Below are 18,949 nucleotides of genomic sequence, written 5' to 3' on the forward strand. Positions count from 1 at the left end.
CAATATTACAACTCTCATCATCCTCCCTTCCTCTGCCCACTGCAAAGCGAATAGTACAGCTGTCATTTCTCCTGGATACACTGAAATATCATCCTTTATTCTCACCTGTATTTTAATGTTAAATCAGTCACTACATATCTTATATCTTACATTGCACTTGCAAGTGTGGTTAGAACTCAGTTGAAAGACTTGAGGTTTATTTACAAGGTAAATAATAATAAAGGCATCCGTTAGTCTTGCGAGACCATGGATCTGCGCCTGGAAAGTCTTCACTCTCCAGGGCGCAGGCCTGGGCAAGGTTGTATGGAAGACCAGTAGTTGCCCATACTGCAAGTCTCCCCTCTCCACGACACCGATGTTGTCCAAGGGAAGGGCATTAGGACCCATACAGCTTGGCACCAGTGTCGTCGCAGAGCAATGTGTAATTAAATGTCTTGCTCAAGGACACAACACTCTGCCTCACGACCTTCAGGTCGCTAGTCCAATGCCTTAACCACTTGGCCATGTAAATAATAATAGTCCTGTTAATTCTTCAGTGGAATGCAAGGAGTTTGATAGCTGAAGGACAGGAGCTTAAGAGTTTTGTGAAGGATTTTGCTGAGAAACCGGATGTGATAAGTGTGCAAGGAACATCAAAGTTCAAAGTACAATTTATGATCAAAGTATGCACTGTATGCAGTATACAACCTGAGATTCATCTTCCACATAGACAGCCACAAAACAATGGAACTCATTCAGAAAAAAACACCAATACCCACACGTGCCAAAAGACAAAATCTCGCAAATGGCAGAAGAGGAAACATAGTATAAACACAAAATATAAAACACAAAATTGAAAGAATCCAGGCATATTCAGCTCAGCCCAGTGTTTGGGATTTGCAGGCTGCCCTGATTCAAAGTCGGCCAAAATAGCATCAAAAAGAGGGAGTGACTGAAAATCAGAAACATATCATAACGTGAACCACAGAGTCTAAAACACAAATCATGTGGGTTAGACCATGCCCAAGATCCAGGTCTCTGATAAGAGAGAGAGGGAGAAGGGGAGGGAGAGAGAGAAGAAAAAGGAAAGAAAAAGAAAAAAACACGAGAACGCAGGGACCTTCCTCCAGGAGCAGCGAGTGAGGCTGTCACACGCAGTCATCTTCCTGTCATGGCTTAACCAAACTCTAGATTTTGTAATTCATGTTTATGATAGTGTAAGAAATGATAGAGGGGGTGGGTGTCCAGCTTTTGTTAAAATGGGTTTATAACATAGAGAACTAAAGAGAGGAAAAAAGCCAGAGTACATGGTCGCAGAAGCATGGACAAGGTATGGTACAATTAATGTCTGTAAGTACACATGCAAAATACTGGAGGAACTCAGCAGGTCAGGCAACACCTATGGAAATGAATAAACAGTTGATGTTTTGGGGCATAGATGCTGTCTGACCTACTGAGTTCCTCCCAACATTTTGTGTGTGTTGCTTTAGATTTCCAGCATCTGCAGACTTTGTCGGGATTAATATGTATAATCCTTGTAAAAAATTAGAAACAGGTTTACTGGAACAACTTGGTACACAGGGAAATACGGTGTGGTGTGGGGATTTTAATGCACACAGTGCATTATGATGACATTAATGGAGCAATGATAGAACTTATGGAAAAGGAAAATCGGGTAATGGAAACAGCAATGCCTTTGAACAGAAAGTCCTACAAAAAGCAGTGGATTCAGCCCAGTCCATCATGGGTAAAACCCAACCAACTTTGTATGCTATCTTGGACAATGTCTCCCATCCACTACATAATGCACTGGTTGGGCACAGGAGTACATTCAGCCAGAGACTCATTCCACCGAGATGCAACACAAGAGCATTATAGGAAGTCATTCCTGCCTGTGGCCATCAAACTTTACAACTCCTCCCTTGGAGGGTCAGAAACCCTGAGCCAATAGATTGGTCCGGAACTTATTTCCTGGCATGACTTACATATTACTATTTAACTATTTATGGTTTTATTACTATTTATTATTTATGGTGCAACTGTAACGAAAACCAATTTCCCCTGGGATCAATAATGACTATTGAGCACGTCTGCATGACACACTGTCGTAAGAAAGCAGCATCCTTCATCAGAGATCTTCACCACCGAGCTCATGCTCTTTTATCACTGCTGCCATTAGGTAGAAGGTATAAGAATTGAACAGACTTTATTTCTTACATCCTTCACATACATGAGGAGTAAAAGTCTTTATGTTACTTCTTTGTCTAAATGTGCAATGTGCAATTTATAGCAATTTTTAACAATTAGTATGTACAACAGGACAGCCAATATAACATAGGAATACAATTGTATCAGCATGAATTAATCATCGATATATTAGGATCAATTAGATTCTCAGAGACGTTGACACCCAGGAACTTGAAATTGCTCATGCTCTCCACTTCTGATGCCTCTATGAGGATTGGTTTGTGTTCTGTTGTTTTACTCTTTCTGAAGTCCATAATTAGCTCTTTGGTGTGACACCACTCAACTAGCTGGTATATTTCACTCCTGTACACCCTGTTGTCTCTATCTGAAATTGTGATAACAAGGGTTGTATCATCAGCAAATTTATAGATGGTATTTGAGCTATGCCTATCCACATAGTCATGGGTATAGACATAGTGGGCTAAGGACACATCCCCGAGGTGTGCCAGTGTTGATTGTCAGTGAGGTGGAGATGTTACCACTAATTAGCACAGATTGTGGTCTTCTGGTTAGGAAGTCAAGGATCCAGTAGCAGGGGGAAGTCCAGAGACCCAGCTTCTGTAGCTTTTCTTTCAGAACTGTTGGAATGATGGTGTTAATCGCTGAGCTATAGTCAATGAACAGCATCCTGACATTAGTATTTGTAGTGTCCAGGTTAATCTAAGGCTGCGTGGAGAGCCACTAAGATCATGTCTGCCATGGACCTATTGTGGCGAGAGGCAAATTGCAGTGGGTCCAGGTCCTTGCTGAGGCAGGAGTTCAGTCTAGTCATGACCAACCTCTCGAAGCATTTCATCACTAGATGTGAGTGCTACTGTACGATAGACATTACGGCAGCTCACACTGCTCGTCTTGGGCACTGGGTAATTGTTGCCTTTTGAAGAGTGAGAACTTCTGACCGTAGCAGTGAGAGATTGAACATGTCCTTGAATCCCTGCCAGTTGGTTGGCACGAGTTTTCAGAGCCTTTCAGGTACTCCATTGGGGTGGGAGGTTTAGAAGAGGAGGAGGAACCACATTTTATATTAAGGAGATGAGGTGAGAATGGCTCAATTGTAAACGGAGAGTGGAGTAGCAGTTTTCTCTGATGTAGAGAAAGCATATGATATGATGTGAAAGGAAGGTTTGATCATTATATTATATTAATTGGGAATTACAGGTTGAAAGCTAAATTGGAAAAAAGTTTTTATAACTGGTTGATTGATCATGTTACGAGTAGGGAACTCTACGTTAAGTAAACAGATTGTGGAAAATGGAACCCCTCAGGGAAGTGTTGTTAGTCCATTATTATTTACCATAATGATAAATGATATATTTTCTAATATAAACAGCAGCATCAGCATATCATTATTTGCAGATGATGGAGCGATGTGGAAAAGGGGTGGGACTGTGAAATTTATACTATGGAAACTGTAAGAGGCATAGTTAAGGTGTAAGATCGAGCATCAAAATGGTGATTCAGATCTTCAGCAGAGAAATCCAAAATAATGTTTTTCACTAGGAAGCAGATAGAACACTTCAGACTAAAATTTCAAGGTAGAGAATTAGAAAGTGTGAATTCCTTCAAATTGTTGGAATTTGGTTTGATAAGACACATGGATTAACAAGATCATTACTGAGTATGGAAGCATGGAATATGGATCAGTACCACACAGTATGTTCAAGAAACTGGATATGATTCAGTCAAACATCAAGGTTAATCATTGGGCCAATAAGGCCAACATCAGTGGTGAGAATGCAGGTAGAGTTGGGAGAGACACCTCTGGATGTGAGAAGAACACAACTTGAGTTAACATTGCTACCCCCCCCACCCTGTTTCCCTGCTCATGATGAGCTCTTATGCCTATCACTGTCAAGAGCTCCGAACTCTGCCCTGTACTGACCCGTCTCTGGGTTCTGATCCTGCTCTATTGAACACCCAACTAATGATTTCATTATGCTTTCAGACTTCAGAGGACAGTGGCGTATTCTGACACCCATCTGTATGAAACACAGCCCAGTGGAAGAAGTGAGAATAACCCATAACTTTGAAATGAGCAGGGAATAAGGAGGTTAACTACTAATGTCATTCTTCCTCGGTCCAGATATTTGAGGGACAAAAAACATGTCAGAAATAACTGAAATCAGCTTGTCTTCTTCAAAATCAAGGGAAGCATCTTCACCCACAGAGTGGTGATGGTTTGGAACCCATCAGTGAGAGTGAGAGGTGAACAGCAAACAGCAGGGATAGATTTAAAAGCAGTGTCATGGAACGGATAAGCTGGCTACTACTGTACACTGGATGTATTATAGATTCACTAAGGAGCTGAGACAGAGTTTGAAATAAAACTGATTTATTTGTCACAGATCCAGAATATTAAACACCATACCCATTAAAGGTGAATATCAGCAGAAGAAACTCCTGCAAAACCCAGTGATCCAGCTGCAGAACTGGGTGTGACAACCAGCAGCAATAATTGCAGAGTTCAACATCAAGTCACTTTTGAACTCGCTCGCTCTGGATTCAGCCACTGTCATGGTTAAATATCCAGCAGGCAACTTATTTCACATTTTTCCCAGTGTGAACTCGGTAGTGTGTCACGAGGTTGGATGACTGACTGAATTCCTTCCCACATTCAGAGCAGATGAACGGTCGCTCCCCAGTGTGAACTCGCCGGTGTAGCTTCAGTTGAGTTGAGTGGGGGAACCCCTTCCCACAATCTGAACAGGTGAATGGTTTCTCCCCAGTGTGAACTCGCTGGTGTTGCTTCAGCTGAGTTGAGTGAGGGAAACCCTTCCCACAATCTGAGCAGGTAAATGGTTTCTCCCCAGTGTGAACTGACTGGTGTCTGTGTAGGCTGGATGAGCTAGTGAATGCCTTCCCACATTCAGAGCAGGTGAATGGCCTCTCTCCAGTGTGAATTCGCCGGTGTAGTTTCAGCTCAGAGGACACAGGGAATCCCTTACCACAGTCCGAGCAGGTGAATGGTTTCTCCCCGGTATGAATTGACTGGTGTCTTTGTTGGCCGTATAAGCTAGTGAATGCCTTCCCACATTCAGAGCAGGTGAACGGCTTCTCCCCCGTGTGAACTCGCTGGTGTCGCTTCAGTGGAGATGCTTCAGTGAACCCCTTCCCACAATGTGAGCAGGTGAATGGCTTCTCCCCAGTGTGAACTCGCTGGTGTGTGTGTAGGTGGGACGGCCGATTGAATCCCTTCCCACATTCAGAGCAGGTGAATAGCATCTCTCCAGTGTGGATTCGCAGATGATCCTTCAGTTGACATGACTGAATGAATCCCTTCCCACAGTCTGAGCAGATGAACGGCCTCTCCCCAGTGTGAACTAACTGGTGTCTCTGTAGGTTGCATAACTGAGTGTATCCCTTCCCACAGTCGGAGCAGGTGTACAGCCTGTCCCCAGTGTGAACTTGCTGGTGTTCCAATAGGGAAGATGACCGAGTGAATCCCTTCCCACAGTCTGAGCAGGTGAACGGCCTCTCCCCAGTGTGAACCCGCTGGTGTAAATGTAGGTAGGATGGCCGAGTGAATCCCTTCCCACATTCAGAGCAGGTGAAGGGCCTCACTCCTGTGTGAACTGACTGGTGTAGCTTCAGATGAAACGACCGAGTGAATCGCTTCCCACAGTCTGAACAGGCGAATGGTTTCTCTCCGGTGTGAACTAACTGGTGTTTCAGTAGGTAAGATGACTGACTGAATCGCTTCCCACAGTCTGAGCAGGCGAATGCCATCTCCCCAGTGTGAACTGTTTGGTGTGTCTGTAGGTTGGATGAGTGAGTGAATCCCTTCCCACAGTCTGAGCAGACGTACGCCCTCTGTCCAGTGTAAACCCGCTCGTTTGTCAGTGGATCAGATGACCGAGTGAGTATCTTCCCACACACAGGACATTTGAATGGTCCGTCTCCCTTGTGAACTCACTAGTGTGTCTGTGGGTGGGCTGAGTGAGTGAATGTCTTCCCAGACACGGAACTGGTGAACGGCCTCTCACCCGTGTGAATTTTCTGATGGATCTTCAGCTCGGATGACAGAATGAATCGCTCCCCGGAGTCAGAACAGATGAACCTCTCAGTATGGTGTGAACCTACTGATGGATCTTCAGGCTGGATGACTGAACAGATCCCTCCCACACACAGAGCGGGTGAATGGCTTCTCCCCAGTGTAAACTCACTGGTAGGTCTGCGTTTCAGCTGCGTGTGTGAATCCTGTCCCAAACACAGAGCAGATAAATGACCTCTCCACAATGAGAACTAAGTGGTGTGTCTGCGATTCGCTGAGTTGGTGAATCCCTTCTCTCACACAAAGCAGGCGTTAGGGCCTCTCTCCGCACCGTGAACTCAGTGAGGTGTCTGCGGGTCGCACTGAGTGAGTGAATCCCTTGTTGTTTTGTTTGAGATTCCAGGACACCAATTCTTTGCTGTCTCTAACCTGTAAAAAGATTCGCAAAATACATCAACGTGTGAAGGATAGCATTTCCGATTAGATCATTTTTGTCTCAACAGTTGGCTCTGATATCACATGGTTATACCAAGTGTTCAACTCAAGCTGGAGGGACAACTCCTCACCTTCTAACTGGGCATGGCTGAGGCCTCTGGACTGACCATCAAATTCTCTGATTGTTTTTCTGGCAGGATTGGAATGGGCCATTTCTGCCGTGTCTTGGCTCGGTCCGAGGATACACATTGTAACGAAAGGACAGGCAGAAAGGCAGAGAGGCTCTTTTGGTGAAAAAATGAAATCACATCATTAGAAAGGCCATGAGAACCATTGAGACTGCTCCGCCATGTCATCATGGTTGACTCATTTTTCCTCTCAGCCCCAATCTGTCTCCCCCACCCCATATACCTTCGTGCCCTGATCAATCAAGAATCACCTCTGCCTTAAATATAAGGACTTGGCCTCCACAGCTGCCTGTGGTAACAAATTCCATAGGTTCTCCACTCTCTTGGTAAAGATGTTCCTCCTGTTCTCTGTTTTAAAAGGAAGCTCCTCTATTCTGAAGCTGTGTCCTCTAGTCTTCGACTCTTCCACCATAGGAAAGATCCTCTCCACATCTTCTCTCTCTCAAGGTCTTTCACCATTCGATAGCTTTCAATGAGGTTATCCCTCATTCTTCTGAATTCTAGTAAATACAGGACCAGAACCATCAAACGCTCTTCATATGACAAGCCACTCAATCCTGTAATCATTTTCGTGAACCTCCTTTGAACCCTCTCCAGTTTCTGCACATCCTTTCTAACGTAAGGGGCCCAATACTGCTCACAATACTCCAAGTGAGGCCTCATCAATGCTTTATAAAGTCTCAGCATTAATCCTTCCTGTTAATTTCTAATCCTCTTGACATGAATGCTAATTTTATATTTGCCTTCCTCACCACAGACTCAACCTGCAAAATAACCTTTAGGAATACCTGCGCAAGGAATTTTTTGTATTTTCTCTCCATTTAGAAAATAGTCAACCCTTTCATTCCTTCGACCAAAGTGCATGACCATACATTTCCTGACACTGTATCCCATCTGTACTTTTTTGCCCATTCTTCTAATTGGTCTAAATCCTTCTGTAGCCTCTCTTCTTCCTCAAAACTACCTGCCCTCCACCTATCTTTGTATTGTCTGCAAACCTTGCAACAAAGCCTTCAATTCTGTCATACAACATACAGTCCGCCCTCCTTATCCGCGAGGGATTGGTTCCGGGACCCCTCGCAGATACCAAAAAATGCGAATGCTCAAGTCCCTTATTCAACCTGTCTCAATATGGTGGACCTTAGGACCCAGCGGAACTCCGGACCTGATTTAACCTGTCTCAGTGTGGTGGGCATTAGGACCCAGCAACGGAGCTCTGAATGCGCAGTGTTTTTGTTCACGATAATAATCACGATCACGAATGAAAATAAAGTGGAAATAATAAAGCGATCGGAAAGAGGTGAAACGCCATCGGTCATTGGAAAAGTGTCAGGCTACAGTCGGTCAACGATCGGAACAATTTTAAAGGATAAAGTGAGAAAGGCCCTGCCTGATTAAAGCTACAATTATTACTAAGCAACGCAGTGGTTTAATTATTGGGTTTTGGGGTTTTGGGTTTTTGATCCTCCACATTAACCCGGCAGGGAAGGAGAGCGCGCTCGGGAGCGGTCTGTCACTGGATCAAACTCGGGAACTTCCATTCCTGAGCCCGGCGCAGAAATATATGTTTCTTAAGTGTTTTATATGCATAAAAAGGTAAAATATATACTATACACTATACACTAAGACAAACGTTTGACTAACTGACGCTAAATAATACCGGATGTACCTGTTCCGACTTACTTAGTAAGAGAACTTCTGGTTTTTACCGATCCCGATCTACAATAACCTACACACATCCTCTTGTATACTTTAAATCATCTCTAGATTACTTATAATACTTAATACAATATAAATGCTATGTAAAATAGTTGTTATACTGCATTGTTCAGGGAATAATGACAAGAAAAAAAAAGTCTGTACACGTTCGAACAACAAGTGCTGGAAGAGCACTTCCGGGTTTTCTCGATTCGCGGTTGGTTGAATTCGCGCATGTGGAACTCGTGGATAAGGAGGGCCGACTGTATATTGTAAAAAAGAATCCTTGTATTCCCACTCTTTGCCTCCTGCCAATCAGCCACTGCTTTATCCATGCTAGAATCTTTTGTGTAATACCATGAGTTCTTAACTTGTTAAGCACACTTTCAAGTGGAACCTTGTCAAGTGCCTTGTAAAAATCCAAGAACACAGCATCAACCAATTCTCTTTTGTCTATTCTGCTTCTTATTTCTTCAAAGAATTCCAATAGATTGGTGAAACAAGACGTCCCCTTGAATTATTTTGGATTTTCCCATGCTGACTACAGCCTATTTATCATGCGCTTCCAAGCACCCCAAAACCTCATCCTTAGCAATCGACTCTAATGCCTTCCCAACCATTTTGGTCAGATTATGTCTTCTGCCTCTCTCCCTTCTTGGGGAGTGGAATGACATGTGAAATTTTTCGGTCTTCTGGAACTATTCCAGAACCTAGTGATTCTTGAAAGATCATTACTAATGCCTCCACAGTCTCTTCTCCAGCCACCACTTTCAGACCCCTGGGGTGTAGACCATCTGGTCCAGCTGATTTATCTGTCTTCAGACCTTTCAGTTTCCGAAGAACCTTATTCCTAGTAATGGTAACTTCACACAATTCATGATCCCTGACAAATGGAACTTCCACAATACTGCTAGTGTCTTCCACAAAGACTGATACAAAATACTTATTCAGTTCGTCCACCATTTCCTTGTTCCCCCATTACTACCTCTCCAGCATCGTTATCCAGCGGTCCAATATCCACTCTCCTCTCTCTTTTATACTTCATGTATTTGAGAAATCACTTGGTATCCTCTTTAATATTATTGCCTAGTGTACTTTGGTATTCTATCTTTACCTTCTTTAACTTTTTTAGTTGCCTACTATCGGTTTTTAAAGGTTTCCCAATCCTCTAACTTCCCACAAATTTTTGCTCCATTATATGCCCTCTATCTGGTTTTTAAGTTGGCTTTGACTTCTCATGTTAGCCTCAGCTGTGTCAACTTTCCCTTAGAAAGCTATACATCCTCTTTGGGATGTATATATCCTGTGCCTTCCGAATTACTTCCAGAAATTCCAGCCATTGCTGCTCTGCCGTCATCTCTGCCAGTGTTCTTTTCCAATCAATTCAAGCCATGCCCTCTCTCATGCCTCTGCAATTCCCTTTACTCCACTGCAATACTGATACAACTGACTTTAGTTTCTCGTTCTCAAATTTCAGGGTGAATTTGATTATACTATGATCATTGGTCCCTACGGATTCTTTTACCTAAAGCTAGCTAATCAATTCTGTTTCATTGTACAACACCCAATCCAGAACAGTGAATTGATTATGGGGAGCAAGGACATGGCAGACCAATTGAATAATTACTTTGGTTCTGTCTTCACTAAGGAGGACATAAATAATCTTCCAGAAATAGTAAGGGACAGAGGGTCCAGTGAGATGGAGGAACTGAGCGAAATACATGTTAGTAGGGAAGTGGTGTTAGGTAAATTGAAGGGATTGAAGGCAGATAAATCCCCAGGGCCAGATGGTCTGCATCCCAGAGTGCTTAAGGAAGTGGCCCAAGAAATAGTGGATGCATTAGTGATAATTTTTCAAAACTCGTTAGATTCTGGACTAGTTCCTGAGGATTGGAGGGTGGCTAATGTAACCCCACTTTTTAAAAAAGGAGGGAGAGAGAAACCGGGGAATTATAGGCCGGTTAGCCTAACGTCGGTGGTGGGGAAACTGCTGGAGTCAGTTATCAAGGATGTGATAACAGCACATTTGGAAAGCGGTGAAATGATCGGACAAAGTCAGCATGGATTTGTGAAAGGAAAATCATGTCTGACGAATCTCATAGAATTTTTTGAGGATGTAACTAGTAGAGTGGATAGGGGAGAACCAGTGGATGTGGTATATTTGGATTTTCAAAAGGCTTTTGACAAGGTCCCACATAGGAGATTAGTGTGCAAACTTAAAGCACACGGTATTGGGGGTAAGGTATTGGTGTGGGTGGAGAATTGGTTAGCAGACAGGAAGCAAAGAGTGGGAATAAACGGGACCTTTTCAGAATGGCAGGCGGTGACTAGTGGGGTACCGCAAGGCTCAGTGCTGGGACCCCAGTTGTTTACAATATATATTAATGACTTGGATGAGGGAATTAAATGCAGCATCTCCAAGTTTGCGGATGACATGAAGCTGGGTGGCAGTGTTAGCAGTGAGGAGGATGCTAAGAGGATGCAGGGTGACTTGGATAGGTTGGGTGAGTGGGCAAACTCATGGCAGATGCAATTTAATGTGGATAAATGTGAAGTTATCCACTTTGGTGGCAAAAATAGGAAAACAGATTATTATCTGAATGGTGGCCGATTAGGAAAAGGGGAGGTGCAACGAGACCTGGGTGTCATTATACACCAGTCATTGAAAGTGGGCATGCAGGTACAGCAGGCGGTGAAAAAGGCGAACGGTATGCTAGCATTTATAGCGAGAGGATTCGAGTACAGGAGCAGGGAGGTACTACTGCAGTTGTACAAGGCCTTGGTGAGACCACACCTGGAGTATTGTGTGCAGTTTTGGTCCCCTAATCTGAGGAAAGACATCTTTGCCATAGAGGGAGTACAAAGAAGGTTCACCAGAGTGATTCCTGGGAGGGCAGGTCTTTCATATGAAGAAAGACTGGATGAACTGGGCTTGTACTCGTTGGAATTTAGAAGATTGAGGGGGGATCTGATTGAAACGTATAAGATCCTAAAGGGATTGGACAGGCTAGATGCAGGAAGATTGTTCCCGATGTTGGGGAGGTCTAGAACGAGGGGTCACAGTTTGAGGATAGAGGGGAAGCCTTTTAGGACCGAGGTTAGGAAAAACTTCTTCACACAGAGAGTGGTGAATCTGTGGAATTCTCTGCCACAGCAAACTGTTGAGGCCAGTTCATTAGCTATGTTTAAAAGGAAGTTAGATATGGCCCTTGTGGCTACAGGGGTCAGGGGGTATGGAGGGAAGGCTGGGTTCTGAGTTGGATGATCAGCCATGATCATAATAAATGGCGGTGCAGGCTCGAAGGGCCGAATGGCCTACTCCTGCACCTATTTTCTATGTTTCTATGTTTCTATGTTTCTATTCTCTAGTGGGCTCAACTACGAGCTGCTCTAAAAGCCATCTCGCAGGGCATTCGATAAATTCCCCCTCTTGGAATCCAGCAACAGCCTGATTTTCCCAATCTACCTGCATATTAAACACAAAATACTCTGCAGATGCTGGGGTCAAAGCAACACTCACAACACGCTGGAGGAACTCAGCAGGTCGAGTTCCACGGATGCTGCCCGACCTGCTGAGTTCCTCCAGCGTGTTGTGAGTGTTACATGCATATTAAAATCCTCCATGCCTATTGTAACATTGCCCTGTTGACATGCATTTTCTATTTGTAGACCCCATCCTTACTAATGTTAGTGGATCTGTATACAACTGCCATCAGGGTCTTTTTACCCTTGTAGGTCCTTAGCTCTATCCACAATGACTCAACGCCTATGACACCAGGGGCAGCATCCAGATGGTATGTTGCCTTCCTGGTGCCAGGATCAGAAATGTCTCGGAATGGATCCATGGCATTCTCAAGGGTGAGGGTGAGCAGCCAGTAGTCTTGGTACTTAATGGAATCAACGACATGGGTAGACAAGGTGAGGAGGTCCTGAAGAGATATTTTAGGGAGCTAGGTAGAAAGCTGAAAATCAGGTAGTAATCCCTGGATTGATGTCTGTGCCATGTGCCATTGAGGGTAAGAATAGGATGATTTGGCAGGTGACTACAAGGCTGAGGAACTGGTGTAGGGGGCAGGGGTTCAGACTTACAGATCTTTGGGATCTCTTCCGGGGAAGATGTGAGCTGTACAAAAAGGATGGGTTACACCTGAACACGAGGGGGGTCAAATATCCTCGCGGGCAGGTTGCTGGAGTTGTTTGGAAGGGTTTAAACTAATCTGGCCATGGGGATGGGAACTGGAGTGATAATGCTGAAGATGAGGTAGTTGGCTTACGAACAAAGGCAATGCACAGTGAGCCTCCTAGCAAGGGGCGGCTGATGACAGGGCAAAATTGCAGTCAACAGGATGAGTTGCAATGTAAAAGGCAGACAAAGTTGAAAAGGGTGAATACAGAGCTGAAGGTGTTATATTTGAATACGTGCAGTATGTGGATTAGGGTAGATGAACTTGTAGCACAGTTACAGATGGGCATGTATGAGGTTGTAGGCATCACTGAATCATGGCTGAACGAAGATTCTAGCTAGGAGCTTAAAGTCCAAGGATACACATTGTATCCAGAGGACTGGCAAGGAAGGCAGACGGGGAGGCATTGCTCTGTTGCTAGAAGATGAAATCAAATCATGCGACATAGGATCAGAAGGTCTTGAACCTGGAGTATTGTGTGCAGTTTTGGTCCCCTAATCTGAGGAAAGACATCCTTGCCGTAGAGGGAGTACAAAGAAGGTTCACCAGATTGATTCCTGGGATGGCAGGACTTTCATATGATGAAAGACTGGATGAACTAGGCTTATACTTGTTGGAATTTAGAAGATTGAGGGGGGGATCTGATTGAAACGTACAAAATCCTAAAGGGATTGGGCAGGCTAGATGCAGGAAGATTGTTCCCGATGTTGGGGGGGGGGGGGGGGAAGTCCAGAACGAGGGGTCACAGTTTGAGGATAAAGGGGAAGCCTTTTAGGACCGAGATTAGGAGAAACTTCTTCACACAGAGAGTGGTGGATCTGTGGAATTCTCTGCCACAGGAAACAGTCGAGGCCAGTTCATTGGCTATATTTAAGAGGGAGTTAGATATGGCCCTTGTGGCTAAAGGGATTAGGGGGTATGGAGGGAAGGCTGGTGCAGGGTTCTGAGTTGGATGATCAGCCATGATCATACTGAATGGCGGTGCAGGCTCGAAGGGCTGAATGGCCTACTCCTGCACCTATTTTCTATGTTTCTATCATTGTGGATAGAGCTAAGGAACTGCAAGGATAAAAAGACCCTGATGGGAGTTGTATACAAACCCCCCAAATTGTAGTAAAGGTGTGGTCAATGGGATATAGAAAATGCATGCCAAAGGGGCAATGTTACAAAATTATGGGGGATTTCAAGATGCAGGTGGATGGGGAAAATCTGGTTAGTGCTGGATCTCAATATTGGGAATTTCTCAAAAGCCTATGGAAAGGCTTTTTAGAGCAGCTTGTGGTTGAGGCCACTGAGGAATCAGCTATTCTGGATTGGGTGTTGTGTATGAAACAGATATGATTAGGGAGTTTAATGTAAAGAAACCCTTAGGGGCCAGTGATAATAATATGATCAAATTGACCCCGTAATTTGAGAGGGAGAAGCTAAACTCAGGTGTATCTGTTCAGTGGAGTAAAGGGAATACCAGAGGCATGAGATGAGCTGGCCAAAATTGATAAGAAAAGAACACCAGAAGGGATTATGACAGAGCAGCAATGACCGTAATTTCTGGAAGCAATTCAGAAGGCACAGGTTATATACATCCCAAAGAGGAAAACGTGTTCTAAAGGGGATGACACAACCATGGCTAACATTCGAAGTCACAGCCAATATAAATGCCAGAGAGAGTTCATATGATAAAGAGAAAAAATTAGTGGAAAGTTAGAGAATAGCTTTTAAAAACCTATAGAAGGCAACTAAAAAGTTCTAAAAAAAAAGGAAAATATGGAATACAAAGGTAAGATAGCCAATAACATTAATGAGGATACCAAAATTTTCTTTGGATATATAAAGAATAAAATGGAGGAGAGCATAAATATTGGATCACTGCAAAATTATGCAGGCGAGGTAGTAATGGTTGGGTGTGGGGTGGGATAAGGAAATGGCAGGCAAAACCAAATTAAGTAATTTGCATTAGTCGTCACTATGGAAGACACCAACAGCGTGCCAGAAGTTCTGGGGGCAGAAGTATGCAAAGTTGCCATTACTAGGGAGAAGGTTATTGGGAAATTGAAAGCTGCGAAGGTAGATAACTTACCTGGATCAGATGGTGTGCACCCCAGGTGAAAGAGGCAGCTGAAGAGATTGTGAGGCATTAGTACTGATCTTCCAACAATCGATTGATTCTGGCGTTGTTCGGGAGGAATGGAAATTAGCAAATATCACTCTGCTCTTCATGAAGGGAGAGAGGCAGACTGGTTAGTCTGACCTCAGTGGTTAGAAAGGTGTTGGAGTCGATTGCAAAGGAGGTAATTGGAGGCACGTGATAAAATAGGCCGTAGTCAGCAAATTTTCCTTTAGCGATAATCTTGCCTAACAAAACAGTTGTAATTCTTTAATGAAATATACAAGGTAATCGAAGGAGAATCAGTGGGTGTTGTGTACTTGGATTTTCAGAAGGCCTTTGACAACATGCAACACAAAAGGCTGATTGGCAGGATGCAAAGATTGAGAATAAAAGGAGCATTTTCTGGTTGGCTGCTGGTGATCATGGTGTTCTGTGTTGGGATTACTTTTTACATTATATGCCAATGATTTGAATGAAGATTTGACGGCTTTGTGGTCAAGCTTGCAGAAAATTTGAAGATAGGTGGAGGGGCAGGTGGTTTTGAGGAAGTTGAGAGGCTACAGAAGGACTTAAGACAGATGAGGAGAATGGGCAAAGTGGCAGATGGAATACAGTGTTAGGAAGTGTCTGGTCATGCACTTTGGTAGAAGAAATAAAAGTGAACACTATTTTTTTGCAAATGGAGAGAAAATTCAAAATTCTGAGGCGCAAAGTGACTTGGGAGTCATTGTACAGGATTCCCTAAAGGTTAATTTGCAGGTTGAGTCAGTGGTGAGGAAAGCGAATGCAATGTTAGCATTCATTTCGAGAGGAGTAGAATATTAAAGCAAGGACGTAATGTTGAGACTTTGTAAAGCACTGGTGATGCCGCATCTGGAATATAGCGAGCAGCTTTGAGCCTCTTAACCAGGAAAGGATATGCTGACATTGCAGTGGGTTCAAAGGAGGTTTACGAAAATGATTCCGGGACTGAAAGGCTTGTCATTTAAGGAGCGTCTGGTGGCTCTGAGCCTCTATTCACTGGAGGGTGAGGGCAGGAGATCAGGGCTGACAGGGGAAATGGTTCGGCCACAGTCCCAGCCATGCGCATGCGCCGCAGAAAGGCGCCAGCAGCAGACGGCTCCCCGGGGCCCGAGTAGGGATCGCGGGGCCGAGAGGGAGCGGAAAACTAGGACCGTACAGGGATGCGCGGCCACGTCGTGTTCGGATCTCACAGAAATTGCCCCCTCAGTCAGGGAATGCACACTTGTGGCAATAATTCCCCACCCAGAGCCCCCGTCATACCTGACGGCGCTGGGTCTCGGCCTGAAACGTCGACTGTAGCTCGTCCTAGAGATGCTGCCTGGCCTGCTGTGTTCACCGGCAGCTTTGATGTGTGTCCCCCGTCGTACCTGCCGCCGAAGCCCCCTGAGCCTTTTGTCCACTGAGCGCATGCGCGACATCCGGTACAGTCTGCGCCTGCGCATTTGATCGTTGGCTCACCTAGGGCGAATTCTGAAGCGCGGTGAACTCTGGGATTCCAGGTGCCATTAAACGTGTCTGCGAGCGGCGGCGCAAAGCCACATTCTTCAAAAGCCTGAGATTTTTTGTACGTCGAAAAAATGCAGCTACTACTTTAACGCAGCAAGTTCCCACAAACACCACTCTCAATATGAACAGTATTTCAAATGGCAAACTCCAACCCACTTACGAATGCGGAGATAAAACCCAAACGATTTTTCAGTTGCTGGAAATGCGTACGGAACAACGCACACAAAGTGCAGGAGGAACTCAGCAAGTCAGGCAGCATCTAAGCAGAGGAATAAATAGTACAAGAAGTGTCTATGCCCGAGACGTCCACTGTCTATTCCTCCACAGATGCTCAGCTTTTTGCAGAAATAAACTTCATTTTTTTTTCGGTGAACCACAGTTACAAATTTTGCTGATCTTTCATTTGTAACCGCATCCTCCTGGACTGATGCCCTGCTCCTCTGAAGCTCTATGGCTCCGTCTTGTGCTGGTCCCTCTTTGGTTTCGAACATTTACCGACCATTCACCTGTTAGACACTACAACCGTTGTGTGTTCCAACAACCGTTTGAAGTCAGTGAAAATAACCCAAAACCTTGAAAAGAAAAGGGAAGAAGCATTTTATGATATTCTGCCCTGGCACGGAGCCCTGAGGAATGAGAAATATTTGGGACAAAGTGTGATGACCAATTGTATCCGGGAAAGTGAAAGGTGTACGGCAGAGATGGACTTAAAAGGACTGTTGTGGAATTGAAACATTGACAGGGACCAACTGGGCTGAGTTCACTTCCTACTGTACACTGGATGTGTTGTAGATTCATTAAGCACCTGGGACAGAGTTTAAAATAGAACCGATGTATTTCTCGAAGTATTAAACTCCAGTTCCATTAAAGGTGAACATCTCTCCTCCAGTGCCCAGTCATCACATTGAACTCAAGGGTTCACGTTTAAGAGGCTGGTCTGATGTGATGACGTGATGCGTAAAGCAGTTTAACCGCGTTTTCTGTCAGTGTTTGGAGTACAAGAAATGAACTGTTAGGGTTTTTTCTTAAACATATAGCGCCTCTGCAATTTTTATTTGCGAAAATCACTTGCTCTAAACTCAAGATGTAGAAGCCATGGCACCCGTACGGTCCCCAGCTATGCCTGCGTTCGTGCTGGCTACGTGGAACAGTCAATGCTCCCCAACTCTTTCTGCGCTACATTCATGTCTGCATTTGGTGTTGCTTCATGCGCCACGCTAGCCCATCAATTTAATCAACCTTACCTCCAACTTCCACCCTGCCCTTAATTTCACTTGGTCCATTTCTGACACCTCTCTCCCCTTCTCGTTCTGTCTACATCGCTGTAGACAAACTGTCCACCGAAATCTTTTATAAACCCAGCAATTCCCACAGTTATCTTAACTCTTCCCACCTTATTTCATGATCTACTGCATCCACCGTAATCCACTGCATCTGTTCCCAGGATAAGACTTTCTTTCCTAGGCAAGTATCTTCCTTCCCTTTCCCTCCACCATTGAAGCTATCCTCACCGCCATCCCCGCCATCTCCCGGACATCCGCGCGTACTTTATCTTCCCGCTGCCTTAACAGGGATGGAGTCCCACTTGTACACACCTTCCACCCTCTGAACTTCCGCATCGAACACATCATTCTGGGTAACTTCCGTCATTTTCAGCGGAACGTTACCACCAAACATATCCTTACCTCCCTCCAGCCCAATTCTCCGCTTCCTGCGGGGATATCCCCCTCCGTGATTCCCTTGTCCATTCAGCTTTTCCCACTAATCACCCCCCGGCACATCCCTGCAAGTGGCCGAACTACCCATTCACCACCTCCCTCACGTCCATTCAGGGCCCCAAACGGAGGCAACGCTTTGCCTGCGAAACTGTTAGGGTCGTTTACTGTATCTGGTGCGCCCAATGTGGCCTCCCCAACGCTGGTGAGGCCTGAAGTCAATTGGGGGACCTCTTTGCCGGCATCTTCGCTCCATCCGCAAAAAAAGCGGGACTTCCCGGAGGCCATTTTGGAATTCCGATTCCGGTTGTGACGTGTCGGTCCATGGTCTCGTCTTCTGTCTCAATAAGGAGCGCTATCTCTTGGTCGGCATCACACTGCATGTTGGGACACAAGCGCAGAATCACACAGAGGCTCGGGAAGGATTAAACAAGCTAGGAACTTCATTAACAAAAGAGGCAAACAAAACAATAGAACCACAAGTTATTGGATAGTTAGCAGCAGCACTGCCGGAACTTCACTCGGCAAGGATCAGGACGACTGAGAGCCTGAAGGCGTTAGCTCTTCCCCATTAGATACACTCCAGGCACGAAGGGTTAAGTGCACAGCTAATTTCAACTGCAAACTCTTGACAAGCTTTCAAGTAAACATTCTGATGAGAGACAAAAATCCCAAGGATACGTAAGTGGACATCTGCGAAGTCTCGTGAAGAATCAATTGCAACTTAAAACCATAAGTCATCGGAGCATTGAGTCTGCTCCACCATCCCATCATGGCTGATCCCACTCAACCCCATACACCTGCCTTCTCGACATATCCTTTGATGTTCTGACTGATCATGAAATGACCAATTTTTGCCTTAAATATACCCACAG

General features: G+C 44.8%; 1 protein-coding gene across 1 annotated transcript; it reads right to left on the reverse strand.

Moving 5' to 3' along the window:
• Positions 1–4,563: 4,563 nt before the first annotated feature.
• LOC134338973 (gastrula zinc finger protein XlCGF57.1-like) lies at positions 4,564–16,295 on the reverse strand. The gene is made up of 3 exons (XM_063035194.1): positions 16,221–16,295; positions 12,342–12,467; positions 4,564–6,126 (listed from the first exon to the last, which is right to left on the reverse strand). The coding sequence occupies exons 1-3, from the start codon at positions 16,293–16,295 to the stop codon at positions 4,765–4,767; spliced, it is 1,563 nt and encodes a 520-aa protein (XP_062891264.1). The 3' UTR covers positions 4,564–4,764.
• Positions 16,296–18,949: the final 2,654 nt, after the last annotated feature.

The sequence above is a fragment of the Mobula hypostoma genome, chromosome 28 (genome assembly GCF_963921235.1).
Source record: "Mobula hypostoma chromosome 28, sMobHyp1.1, whole genome shotgun sequence".
NCBI lineage: Eukaryota > Metazoa > Chordata > Chondrichthyes > Myliobatiformes > Myliobatidae > Mobula > Mobula hypostoma.

Bases quoted from the DNA above. Each gene is read 5' to 3' on its own strand.
- LOC134338973 (XM_063035194.1), bottom strand. From the start codon at position 16,295: ATGCGCAGGCGCAGACTGTACCGGATGTCGCGCATGCGCTCAGTGGAC. The intron at 12,468-16,220 runs GTACGACGGGGG...ATATCTCTTCAG, and splicing joins TCAGGGGGCTTCGGCGGCAG to GACCTCCTCACCTTGTCTAC. The intron at 6,127-12,341 runs GCAACATACCAT...TGAGTTCACAAG, and splicing joins CTGATCCTGGCACCAGGAAG to GGAGACGGACCATTCAAATG.